This window comes from Phaethon aethereus, assembly GCF_964289735.1.
Source record: "Phaethon aethereus genome assembly, chromosome: 1".
In the NCBI taxonomy this organism is placed as follows: domain Eukaryota; kingdom Metazoa; phylum Chordata; class Aves; order Phaethontiformes; family Phaethontidae; genus Phaethon; species Phaethon aethereus.
Genome location: NC_138575.1, coordinates 84,547,426 through 84,561,637, shown reverse-complemented (window position 1 = coordinate 84,561,637; position 14,212 = coordinate 84,547,426). Strand labels below are relative to the sequence as shown.

Below are 14,212 nucleotides of genomic sequence, written 5' to 3'. Positions count from 1 at the left end.
CAATTTCCTGCAAAATTAGACCTTATGATTCCCAACTATTTTCTTAAGTCTAAATGGAAATTTAATTTGCACAGTTTCATGCAGTTACTGGTCTGGTCAGCCCTACTTTCTCAAACCAGATGCTCAGGAAAGATCCTGAAGATTGGTTAGATGCTCTAAGTAGGTTACAGTACAGTTTTCCCCTTTGGTTTCTTTGGTAGATTTTCCAGGCCCAGAAGCTGGGATTCATTCAACACAGCTGAAAAACTAAGTTAGGGTCACAGCTGCCCTAGGTTCTCTGTATGGTTAACCCAAGCTCATAAAAACTTCTGTGAAGCAATTCAAGTACTAAAATCCTCTCTACCTACACTGTCATCACAGTATATAAAGGGTAACCTAGCTCCTGATCTACGTGTCTTGGTTAAATGTCAGAAGTTAGATACCATACATTTGGGCTAAATTCCATTGTCTTCCTCTTCTTCAAAGAAATAACTTCCCTGAGCAGGATCTCTTTGGGCTCCCCAAATCAGTACTTATCCACAGCATTACTCAGTAGCTTGGCCACAGCCTCTCCCAGAACTCTAGGGCTGATAGATGAACTGTTAGACTGTAAGTTAGGTGCAGCACATATCACATGCATTCAGTTCCACTCTATCTAGTTCACAAGTGCTTTTGTCCTGAGCAACCAACATCCTAAGCACAATACATATGCATATTCCTCTGTTACTTTTACCTTTTCTCTTTCAGTTTCTTATGTTCTTTTTGTTAAATATATAAATTTACCTTTTAAGTTCCTGCTCTTTGCCACTGCATTTTTACACTGTTTGTTTCCATTTTCCAGTAAGAAAACACCAGCTTCTCTTGGCAAAACCTAGAAGCTGGTGAAGAGAGCTGTAACAATCTAAACACCCAGTCTCAGAATAAATTGTAGGGCTTCATACAGGAAGCGGCAGAGGAGCCAGCTATCCCCTGGAAAGGATGCCTATAGAGACCTTAAAAGAACTAGAAAGTATGTAACACCGAGAGATGATGAAAAAGTGGATGAAAACCTGGACATGAGCCAGCAATGTGCACTTGCAGCCCAGAAAACCAACCGTACCCTGGGCTGCATCAAAAGAAGCGTGGCCAACAGGTCGAGGGAGATGATTCTGCCCCTCTACTCTGCTCTGGTGAGACCCCACCTGCAGTACTGCATCCAGCTCTGGAGCCCTCAGCACAGGAAAGACATGGACCTGTTGGAGAGAGTCCAGAGGAGGGACACAAAAATGATCAGAGGGATGGAACTCCTCTCCTGTAAGGATAGGATGAGAGAGTTGGGGTTGTTCAGCCTGGAGAAGAGTAGGCTGAACAAGGGAGAGACCTTACTGCAGCCGCCTTCTACTTCAAGGGGCCTTAGAAGAAAGATGAGGACAGACTTTTTAGCAGGGCCTGTTGCAACAGGACAAGGGGTGATGGTTTTAAACTACAAGATGGTAGATTTCAACTAGATCTAAGGAAGAACTTTTTCACAATGAGGGTGGTGAACCACTGGCACAGGCTGCCCAGAGAGGTGGTAGATGCCCCATCCCTGGAAACATTCCAGGTCAGGTTGGATGGGGCTCTGAGCAACCTGATCAAGTTCAAGGTGTCCCTGCTCACTGCAGGGGGGGTGGACTAGATAATCTTAAAGGTCCCTTCCAACCCAAAGATTCTATGATTCTAAGAGCTGTAACACTGTTACATAAAAATGCATTTAAGAATTATTCCATCTAGTAATATTATTTTTTGCACCTGTAATTCACTCTCTACCACATCACTGTGTTCTAAAAAGTAGTAGAGAAGAATCACAAATAAACCAAGACATGTTGAAACAAAACATGTTCCTGTCTGCCAGTGTTACTGGAAATCGATTCTAGCACATTTATTATTGTGCAGTAGCAAGGTGGCTTCTAAGCTAATGGAATTACATGCATAAACACATGATATTTGCTGCACAGGTTTTCACAGAGTAATGAAGCAGTATTAAAAAGCAACACCATTAGACCAAAAATCAACCTTCTAACCACACAAGTACAGCAGGAGGCAGCATCTGGGAGACAGCTTAAAGGCACAGAATTTAGGAGCTGGAAATGACTCCCACCTTAAACCAAGGGTCCATCAGTCTAGTATTATGCCTCAGACAGCTGGCAGTGAGAGTGCCTAGGGAAACAAAAGACTGTAACAAACATAAAATGACAGTGCCCTTAATACTTTCCTCAGCCTCCAGCAGCCAGTGGTTCAAGGATTTATTTAGCTAAATATAATCTTTTCTTTGATAAACCTTTGCTCAACTGCTTTTGAACTCCTGCAGAATTTTAGCAACACAATGCTCTGTGATAAACTCTGCAGCATTCATATCACTTGGGTGAATAAATACTTCATTTTGCTTGTTTTGAAGACGGATCGTCATCTTCAAACCAGCTACTCAGCTGGCAGTGAAATGAGTGGTGATAGCAAGAGATGAGTAAGTTTTGTGCATGATGAGAATACTAGTATATTCAATCATTTAAAAACAGGACTAAGTTTTTGTTTGTGTGGATGAAAAAGGAGAACGAGAGATAGCCCAAACTGTTCAAGGTTTGCACATTGATCTGTAATGGGACATGAGCAATTCAGAGAAGGGACTTGATTCTCACCCAGCTATATATAACAGATAATTCCTAGTATCAGCAAACTTGATAAACTTTGAGTCTTGTTTCTCAGTCATTAGAAAATTTCTAAACGTTCTTTGCCTAGTCCTCCAAACACGTTCTCTGATCTTTTTTTTTAATGAAGATCATAGAATCACAGAATGGTTTGGTTTGGAAGGGACATTTAAAGATCATCTAGTCCAACTCCCCTGCCATGGGCAAGGGACATCTTTCACTAGACCAGCTTGCACAGTCCCATCCAGCTGACCTTGAACTTGCCCCCTTCCAGTGATGGGGCATCCACAACTTCTCTGGGCAACTTGCTCCATTGCCTCACCACCCTCACCGTGAAGTAGATCTTCCTTATATGTAATCGCAACCTATTGCCTTCCAGTTCAAAACCATTGCCCATTGTTCTGCCACTACCAGCCCTGGTCCCAAGTCTCTCTCCAGCACACAGGAGTGCAGACGAACCCCCACAGAAAAGCAGCAGAGGGACCCCCCCCAACTTTCAATCTTTTTGGCACAAGACCTAACTTTTGGGTTACTTTCAGGACAACTGCCCAAACGACAGGCCATCTTGGCGAGAGCATTCTTGCCACGGCGCCAGTTGCCAAGTTGCCTGCAGCGGCCCGTGGCTTAGGGCGGGCAGAGGAGGGTGAGGGGCGGCCCCGCACCGGCAACGCCGGGGGGGGTTGCTGAAGGACAGCCAGAGGGGCCGTACGCAGGGGGAGGGGGTTACCTCTTGTTGTCCGGCCTCCGGGGAAGGGCAACTACGCACCGCGGCTGGCAGGGGAGGGGGCGCTGCCCAGCGGCCCGGCTTGCCCCAGACGCCGAGAGGGTGGCCAGGCCGGCTGAGGGGCCTGCTGTGCCACGGCCCAGAACCGGCTGCGGGTGCGCTGGAAGGAGAGGGGGACACGACACTGAGCCGTGCGACAGCCCGGGCCCAGAGCCCCGGAGCGCCTCTCTGCCGCGGCGCGGGGGGAAAACGCGTGCCTCTCCCCTTCCTGTCCCTGGGCCGCCTGACTCCTCACCCAAGTACTTGTTTTCGTGAAACACAAAATTAATCGAGTCCGTGAGCTCGGGGCAGAGCGGGCAGGGGAAGACAGAACGGCAGGGTTGTTTGTGTCCCGCTCCCGCCCGCTCCTCTTCCTGCCCCCGCTGGCGACGGCCGCGGGCCCGGCAGGCGGGAGCGCGTGGGCCCCTCGCGCTCGGGGTTGAGGGCGGGGGCGGAGTGGTTGGTGTCGGCGGGAAAGGGGGAGGGTGAGGCGCGGGGAGGGGCCGCCAGACACCCGCTTCGGCGGCGGCGCGGGCGGGCGGAGGGTCAGGGAGCAGGGTCTTCCCCTCGGGAGGGAGGGTACGGGCGGGCGGCTCCTCACACGGCCCAGCTGTCCGCCAGCGCCGTGGCCGTAGTGCCGGTCTGGTGGGAAGTTGAAGCGGGCCCGTCGTGTGGCACAAGAAGGGGTTTGGGCTTTTCTGGGGTAAAGGGTTTGCCGGCACAAGAGTTACCTGTGGAATTGGTTGTGTGAAGAGACCCTTGAACACCCAGCATCTTGATAAGGCTTGGCACTGCTTTAAAATGCTGCAAAGCTGTTGTAAACCCTCACATTCCTTCCATGATTATCGGCAATAAAAAACGGAAAATGGAGACCTACTGAATGAGTTTGAGAAATCACATGTGAAAAAAGAAAGCTGACAAAAAACTGTGCCTCCTGCATGATGTGTATAGTCACTACAGGGAAGCTCTTCTGTTTACCTTCCTCATAGTTTCATCCCATCCATTGGCAGTTTTCAGGAAAGGAAATTAAAGGCAAGGCTGTGTGTCACATTTTTTGTTAATATTGGGGTTCTGAAACTTTTAATTGCAGAAGTTGGGCCTCTAAATCAGTATTTTTGCCCCAAGCATTTTTACTGCCTGAAATTTTCGTACTTACAACTTAATCCGAGGTAAGTAAACTGCTTATATGGTGACAGAACTTAGTGTATGTAGTTACCTGGCTGTAGCATGAAAGTGTGAAATACTGGATAGAAATGGGGATTTTACAACTAACTTTGGAAATTAGGAATTGCCCTACATCAGAGTATTTGGGAGAGAAGCTTGAAGACAACTCTAACAGCATAATACATAAAATTTTCTAATGAAGTGTTTGGCACAGTGATCTTATTACTGATACCAAAATCTTTATTTGGCACAAACACAGCATATTTGAGTGTGATTTTCTCTACTGAATTTCAAAATGGATTGAAAATATATTGGTTCTTTTTTGATTTATTGCAATGTTATTTTCTCTCAACTGTGAAAATCAACTCACTTCAAAATAAAATAAAGCATGAAATTCCTGTTTTCTTTGCAGATGGCTGAATCAGAACCTCAGGAAGGAAACTACGATAACACAGTAAAGATGGTGGAGGACCTGAACAGGGACTTAGAAAAACTTCTGGAGGAAATCGAAAAACTAACAGGTACAGGTGTTTATTAAGAATGATACAGGTTTGTCTACTAGAGTGAAGTGTTGAAGTTTTATTACTTATATTTATTGCTGTAAACTTCCGTGTGATAGAAATGTAAGTGGAAACAATCACCATCAACACAGCCCAATGTTCTTAAGTGGGAGAAAGCATGAAAACAATCTAGAAGTTTCAGATAGCTCAGAATTAAAAATTAATAGGTGATGAATGCTCAGTTCAGAGTGGTGGTTGAAAACAGAAATAATACTAATGTAAAATGAGATTTAATTCTGAAAAGTGGTGGGATACATAGTACCTCTCAGGTCAGTGCATGACATGTTTAATTCCTCAGCTAGAATAAAGACTCCTCTGCAAATTTAATCTTAGTCCTGTATGTATGGAGAAGACTGCATATTCCTCTCCATGTTCTGCAACAATTCTATCCGAAACTGTGTGCAACTAACCAGAACAGATGGAAACTGTTAATTAAAATATTTGTAATTAAGCACAATTTATGAGTGCTGTTGAGAAAACTACAGTCAATTTATGGTAAAACAAAAGGGAAAGTATGAAATAAATGCTGAAACTATTTGCTCTGCTTTATCAGACACTCGTTATTTCAAAACCAATTTCATTATTCAGGTTGCTAAATTAAAACCTTTCATCTCTATGCTGCAGCTTCCTTGATCTTTCTCACCTAACACAAGCCTCCTGACTGTAACTGTTCCGGAGAGAGGATTTTTGGTTCATTTATTTTAAAACAGTCTGTTGAACCTTTCTTTTTGATTACTTATTTTGTTGTAACTTTTAGGTAAAAGTATCTATCTCCCTTTTGTAATTTACATCTGTATACTTCCATTCTGAAGTATCTTCAGACATCTACAAAGATGTAATAACTGAACAGTCTTTTATTTAATCTTGAGTATTACTGTGGGCAGCTGCCACTTTACAGCAGGCCTCCTCTGACATAAGATCTAGACTGATAATAATTCATGTCCTTTATTCATTTATTGAATCAGCCATTGATTTAATTCAGCCAAAATTCCTGGCTTAGTATCTGTTGGGTTTGTAGTGCAGGCAACCTGGATGGCATATGACATGGTAGTCATGCGTACCAACCCAGACCTGGCCAACTCCATGAAGTGTTTGGAAGATGCCTTCCTGAGTTGCAAAGAAGAGGTAGAGAAGAAATGGCAAGAGGTGCTAAGTGATTCTAAAGGTGAAGAGCAAAAAAAGGAATAAATTTAATTGTCATGCTGACAGAACTACATCTTTTGGAAAATCACTCCAGTCTTTTTGGTTTCCAGCTGTGGAGGTTTCACAGACACTGTGGAAAATGGACTGGCTTTCATCTTACTAAGAACTACTTATGTATATACATCTATGGAACTATTTTAATGAGATTACACACATATATATTTATATTGTTGAAGGTCAATGGTAACAATGTGTCTATTGTTATTATGCTCACCAGTAATCCTTGTAATGTGTGGGCATACACAATTTACATGCTTTCTGTGTCTTTTTTCCTGGAATATCATACTCACTTCATCATCAATATACATGGAATTCTTTGGGGGGTGTGGGTGGGGTACAGTGGACCATTACAGTGGTATTGCACCAGCACATGCCTTTCAAGCAAACTGAAGAATTACTTCTTTTCCAAATGAAAAACAGGTGAAATTCTAGATTTGCAGGTAGATTGGGTTAGTTTGATGTGGGATTGCCAACTAGATACTCAGTTACAGAATTTTACTATTCAGATAGCTCATCTGTAGTTTCATTTTTTTTCCCTTGTATTTTTAACTGTTTCTTTGGTCTGGTTTTCCCAGAAAGATTGTTCTTCTCAAACTCTCTGAAGGTAGCATGTCTCATTTAAGAAAAAATTGTTTACCATTACAGACTGCACTGTGTGTTGTGTAGTCTGTGGGATTGCTGCAGAAACCAAACTAACCATGTTAGAAAACATGCTTTTCTCCGCATGTTCCTACTGTGCAATATGAAAAAAAGGAAGAAAAGGAAAAAAAATTACTTTTCTTTTGCAGTCAAGATGTGGATTAAGAGCACTACCTTGTGGCTTGCAGTTAATGCATAAATGAGTATTTTACCCAAGGTGGAAGTCAGTTTTGAGAAGGAACTTCCCTTTCATTAAAATAAGTCTCCTTTAACTAGAAAGTAAGCACCATGTAGCAAGTGAGAGTATCGCCTTTGAAGAGGCATCTGATGATTTAAATCACATCTCCATAATCTGTCCAAAGTTTGCTAAATTTTAAATTATGTATTCCCTTGAGGCTGATTGATCTCAATTCAGATTGAATGTTTATCCCGCTGAAATGAAAAATATGCAATTTCACTTCCCCCCCCCCCTTTTTTTTTTCATTTTGCATTGCTACTAAGTGTTTCTAGAGGCACAAGTTGTTAAGAACATTGAATTCTACTCTTGACTTCCCAGCAGGTATATCTTCATTCCAGCCAAGGTCTTTAATAGCTTTTGTAGGAATGTACTGAATTTTGTGATTTTTGTGTGACCTTTTGGCCATAAAGTGCTATGTATAGATTGACTGTAGATTTCCAGAAAGCTCAATTTTCATTTAGACATTTAAAACAAGTGGCCAGTGTTACCAAAAAAAAAAGGGGGGGCGGGGGATTTTTTTAATCCAGAGTACCATTGAGGATAGAGAATACTCAAAGCCAACACTTCTAAAAAAATAAGTCTTTTAATTAATTAAATGTGACATTCAGTGAAGTTGTATCTTTTATGTAAAGTTGAATCCTATTTCCTGTGACTGGAAGGCTACAGTAAGTGAGTCTGTCAGAATATTGTGTTTCTCTAGCGCGAAGGGCCATAATCGGAGAGCGTAGCTGTACGGAGAGGAGGCATCTGGCAACATTTTTTTCAGTCCTTAAGTCTCATCATTTTATGTCTCCTTTACGAATTTTGGAAAATGGAGTATTTCTTTTTCCTGTATAACCGCTGGAGCAGAAGGCATTACAGCACCATCAACAGATGGCATTTAAGAGCACTTTGATTTTCCCCTCTCCAAAAAGCAGACACATGATGGGCTGTTTGCCATCAGGCACCAGTGTAGCCTCAAGGACAGGTGCTTACACAGAGGTACCAGGTCAGCCCGCTGTGAGGGAACAGCAGGAGGTCACAGGAGGGGTGTTGGGGATACCTGCGAACGTTTGTCATCTCTGCCACCCTTTTTCTTGCTCCTGAAGCTCTCACCCACGTGGCCACGGACACCTAACGGTGATGGGCGGTAGGGACAGAAGTTGGGAAGAGAGAACCGAAGGCTGCGGCTGGGAGCACCCCCTGTACTCTGCCTGGGGGATCTGGCTGGCTGAGTAGGCTGGGTCTGCCTCTTTCTCCCCAAGATTTTCTTCCCAGCTGTGTGATGATAACCAGAGAAGAGTCAGGGATATGCACCAGTGTAGGAACTGTGCATATTCTTGAAATGCTATACAGGAAGGGATTTACACTTTTCCTTTACTACTAAAACAATACGTGTTTATTTTAGGTTGGTTTTCTTCTTTTATTTTTTACACTGAGAATCAGCTTGTGGGGGTTGTTAGTTGTGCTTCATGCATCTCACCATCTACCACATTTCAGCCCAGCTAGATGCTTTAGGCTTGCAGCAGAAACCAGATAGCTCACACTGAAACACCTTGATTCCCTGTCAGAGGGGCGGGCCATACACATTGTCAGTAAAAAGTTATGTGGAGCAACAGCCCCACCTAGTGCTCACATAACTTAAAACTGTAACTAATCCGGATTGCTGGGTTGACATCTCTTAATCGCGCATCGCCAAAGATTTCTGTAATGAAAAGCGTCACCAGCAGCTGATGGTCAGCTGTCGGTGAACTCCACTTGTGATCTGAGCCTGTACAGCAGTTAATTGGAGGTGCTGCCTGCACTGTACTGAAGGGAAAGCAAAACCGCTACAGAAGCAAGACAAGCTGGCACTGGTGCACTGCCCATCTGTATGCCCAAATACAGCAGTAAGGAGTTCTGTTTTCTTAGTAATTCATTACTTAGCCTCATTTAGTGTTACTTAATAAAGCAAGTCACAAATCAGTTAAAGTGTTTGGTTAGTTGGTTTGGTTTTGGTTTTTTTTTTAATGCAGATATCTGGGCAGGCACTGGAATCTGTGTTCACCTTGGTTGGTTTGGCATGAATAGATAGGCCAAGTCTTATTTCCACAGTTGGATATCAGCTTCCATAAAGAGGTGTGTGAAGCTTAGCAAAGAGGTTATGGACTTGACCCTTAAAAACCTATTAATGGTAGCAAGATGCTCTGGTGTTTAGTAATACAACATTTTTACCGTCCCTGTTACAACAAAATGTACTGATCTTCGTTACGTACTTAACCTGTCTGCAAGATGCCTAAGAGAGAACTATCCAAGAGCCATCAAACAGAGCCATACCTTGCCTGGTCCAAAAAGCCTGCAATGGCATATCTCAAAGCACATTTCTATTCTGAATGTAGACATCTGTCTGTCTATGAAACAGAGGTGTGCAAGGTGTCCTGCAGTCTCTTTTTGTCGAGCAGCTCAGATGCTACTGCACTCATCAGAGCTGCCCAGATTCTCAGCACTGTTAAGAGTTTCCAGCAGCAGTTTCTTACCAGGAAACAGATGGGACTTAGCTAACAGGTTAAAATGCAGGCTTTTGGAAATTCTGATGGTTGGAACTGTGCCGTTCTCTCCAGTGTAAAACAGAGAAGAGGCTGTGGACATTCCACGTGTCCTTAGGCATCTTGATGCTTATCAGAACATGGCCTAGAGCTCTGTTTACAATATTCATTTCATTTAGTACTAGTGCTTTCCAGTTCTTGATCATTATAGCTCCAATTCAGGTTATCTCAGAAATGTTCAAGAAGAGAATCCATGCTAGCTGTTCTACTTGTTGGCATAAATTATTTCAAAATTTCAGTCCAGATCCTTGCATCAGTTTTTCCTGAAATGTGTATGGGGAGATCATTGAATCTGTAACAGCCCTACTTATACATGCTAGTATTAAAACAATATTCTTTTTGCTGGCATTCTTAGCAGAGAGGCAAAGAGCTTATTGAAAATGAAGGGGGTGAACAACAGTCCTAAGGAGTCACAGGGCAAGGACTGTATCACCTAGGCACTACTGGCATGAAAGTGGCAGTGCCTTTTATGTTTACATTCTATTAATACTGATTTCTTTTTATAGCACCGCCTCCTCCCTGCTTCTGCACCACTGTGTAATGCATTTACAATTTTTCAACAAAAACATATTTTCTTATTTTTCTGTTTCTGATAAACTACTCTCTACTTGCTGCTTTTCTGTACATGTGCGGGGTTTGGATCATTGGAATACGCACATAGCAGTAAGATTACAAGGTTTTCAGGTGACATGGAGTTTTACACATGCATTGAGTTCTGCTGGTAACTAGAAAATTCTCTGTGGCTCCTCAGAAAGTCAAGTAGTGAATAAAGAGGACACATGGCATCTTATTTGCAGAAAGCTAGACTAAAGGCATATGGAGATAATAGAGCAGGTTAGCGACCATTTAAGCTCTTGTGCCACATTTGGGCTATCATCCCGAGGTTGTGAACTTGGGATTTTACATGCAGCTTGTTATAGATACCAGCACTACATTATGCAGAATATGTTAAAGGAAGAAGGTCAAGATTTAGAGGCCATTAAAAGCTGTTAAGAGCACTCTCAGTATCATGGACAAAAATGTGAGTATTGTGTAATGTAAGTGAAAATAATTGGCTAGACCAACACACTGAGCACTAACTACAGAACACAGACCTTCTAAGCCTCTGGAAAGAAAACAAGACTATTACAGATAAATGGTACAAAACATATTTTGACTCTTACCACTGAACTACTGTTACCAACTACGTTAAAACAGCAGAAGTTTGATCTTAACTTGAGGTGCAGCTGAAATTGAGTTCTAGGCTGACACTAACACAAGCCACTTACCTGCGCGAAGATTGCATGGATCTTTACACATTTAACCACACTTTTTGAGAACAGATCTCTTTCAGTACTACAGACACATACTTTATGGCTGATCATCCTTAGAATTCCTGACTAATTCTGAGGACCTGTGTGGTCCTACAAAAATCACAATTTACAAGTCAAAACTCCAAACTGATAGCCAGGCATCGAAGAATCATGCATTTTGACAATAATCAGGAAATACGATGAAGCTCTGACTCACTGACAACTTTCTGTAGGTCTTTCCTATCACATTTTACAACCTTAAGATATTAGAAGTAATTATTCATCTCATCAGCTGGTGGTATTTACTCATCAGGATCAATTTTCTGCTCAGTGCATTCTGCAGTCTAGCTCTAAAACTCAAAATCACAGCTGCATTGTTGACAGCACAGAATGAAGAGTTCAAGCTGCCACTTGTTTGACATGACCTCCAAAACTTCGTCTCCTTTACTCTTGAGCAAGGATCAAGAGTAAAGGAGAGCCACCTGGCTCATGCGGCTGTTTTTCCCTCTCAGGTATGTCTTAGTAACTCGGAGCATACATTTCCTTCCTACAGAATCAGAGTCATCATGAAGGCTAGCTCTTTCTCCAAAAAGCCAAACCAGCAGAAAGGCTAATAATGTCTAAGGCCATGGCTTTGAACTCAGGATCTACAAGTAAGACTTTCTAAAAAGCCACAATAACTGAGTGTCAGACTTGCATCGTTTTCCATCTTCATCGGAAATTTCCATGGATCTACAAACTGAAGAGTTTGAAAACCACTGTTTTAGAGCTAGTAGGGTCATTACAACTCTTGCTATCCAGATCACATGCTAGTTCATTGTAGTATTCTACGGGGGAATCTCAAGCACGTGTCCCCAGCATGACATGAGTATGCACATAGCTTGCCATAAGGGCTGTGAAATCAAGTTCTATGTAGCCCAGACTTTATTTCTAAAGTTTTTCCAACTGCAACAGAAAATCCTGTTTCACTTCCAAGGCGTTTCTTGCACTTGTGTACAGTTCTCCCATGGAAGTGGCTGGGATGGGCTGCACGTGGATATAATATTGTTCAGTACAAAGTTTATAGGATATGTATTTCCCTGAATCTGTAAACATCTTGTCATTGCAAGACTATTATGTTTAAAATGAAACAGTGCACAAAGGCCTACAGAAATTTCTTCTTCCCTTCTTTATCCTCCTCAAAAGATCACAGGCCACAGGGAATATTTTTGTGGCTAAGTAACAGTAAACAGCAGCTTTCACAAGCAAAAAGCCTGGTTACAGTCAGGCAGAGTATTACGAAAACACTGTAAGATGATTACACTATAAAAGTGTAATCCACTCCAAGTGTAAGCCATTACAAGTGCCCATGAAAGGGAAGAACACTGGAATGAGAGAATGAACACAGCACAAAAACAATGGCTCCAAGTAGGTATAAAAGCATGTTAACTACTCTGCAAATTCAAAATCCTTGTAGCTACAAGTCTTTGAAAAAACCCAAACCAACACAACACAACCTAAGCACTCATGTCAAGTTCTGCTAGAGGCAAATAACCCATAGCCTTATTTACAGGTACACAAGCACCACAATTGCCAAGAGAAGTGACCCACATTATTGAGCACCAGTTTTAGATTTCAGCCAAAGTTCAGCTAGCAAGAGAACAAGTGGCCTCCTAAGGGAACAATTTATGCCCAGCCTGAGACATCTAAAACGTAATTTCAGTAAGCTCTTTAGTCTTGCTAGAGTTGAGCCTATATTTTTGTAACCAGGAATTCAGGGATGAAGGGGGTTATGTCAGTCACAAGCTTCTCTTTTATGCAAAAATTCTTTTTGTCACAAAGATAGGAATGAAATAACAGAAATAGAACTAGACACTAGGACACTACTTGCATCTCTCCCTCAACTTCTTTCATAAAATAAAGATGGCTAGCTAGGTACTTTTGTTGAACTGAATCAATCTGACCTACATTTTTGTAGAAATTAAGAAAATTCTATTTGGCCTGTCAAGTCTCACTTTAAGAAAAAGCACGCACTTTTGAACAACTGAAGGCAGTTAAAGTAGTTTTTATAACAAATTCTGCAGTAATGTTTGAGTATTTATAAATATCTTGCATCTGTTCATATTACAGTGAAACTGCCAACATCACCCCAGTCTGCCTGAAACATATTTAGTTCTGAACAAAACTGAAGCCTACTAAAGATTAGGCTGCTTAAGAGTTTTTAAAAGGCGTGTTACTTAATGTTTTCCTCACCTTATTGACACAGAATAAAATTCAAAACAGCCATATTCATCTTCCAAGGAAAGATATTAGAATACCACTGCATCCATCTCAACATCTTTCCCAGTCTGGTATACCAGCTTCAGTGCAGAAACTCTGTCTCACAGAGATCCTTGCATCAATGTACTTTCAGAACTGCTGGGTAAGTGATCCAGTGCTGCAGTAGCAGGTTATGCTATGTGAGCTTGCAGCAAATGCAGCAGTGCATGTACTCAGGGGAGTCAGAAGCATTCCCCTTCCTGAACCAAGCCTGTAGCTTTCACTCCACACCTCCTTAAAAGTTCCTAATTCACTGCAAAAGCCAGCAGGAAATGCCTCAGTGCAGTCAGCTGTGGGCAGTGTAACTCATGCATCACTAAACCTTCCCCTGTACCCCCATGGCAAAGGCAACAGGGTGCATGGGCTATTCCTCACCTCCCCAAACACTAGAAGCAAAATGCTTTGGAGCACAATTATCCCCTACTTCTCATTTCCTTAGGAGTAACATGAGAAAGTATGTGTCCAGAGAACCTCATATGATTTTTTTATTAACTGTGTGCAAGAACAGGGAAACTAGACGAGACAAGGACAGAAAGTACCTGCCAAGAATCTCTCTACTCTTAGTCCTACATGTGTACAGTTACAGCGTTGCTCCAGACCAAGGGGGTTTACATGAAGCGTTATTCAGTAAAGGCCAGGTAAAGATTGTATAGCTAAGAATAGAAAGAGGTGTTTTAAGGAAACAAATGTTCTATCCAAGGTTTGGGTAACAGCAACTGCAGGACAGGAATGCGAGAAATGTTGGTCTAGAGAATGAAGGACACAGCAAGATAACTGAAGAAACACACCCATGTTCAACAGCTGGAAGCAGACTGATAACTCTTGCAGGATATCCAAGTTATTGGGAGG

At 42.3% G+C, this 14,212-nt stretch overlaps 1 protein-coding gene across 1 annotated transcript; it reads left to right on the top strand.

Annotated features, from left to right (window-relative positions):
- Positions 1–4,981: 4,981 nt before the first annotated feature.
- On the top strand, positions 4,982–6,317 carry SYCE3 (synaptonemal complex central element protein 3; the record flags this gene model as incomplete). The annotated part of the gene is made up of 2 exons (XM_082005614.1): positions 4,982–5,090; positions 6,148–6,317. The coding sequence occupies 2 exons, from the start codon at positions 4,982–4,984 to the stop codon at positions 6,315–6,317; spliced, it is 279 nt and encodes a 92-aa protein (XP_081861740.1).
- Between the last annotated feature and the right edge of the window lie 7,895 nt (positions 6,318–14,212).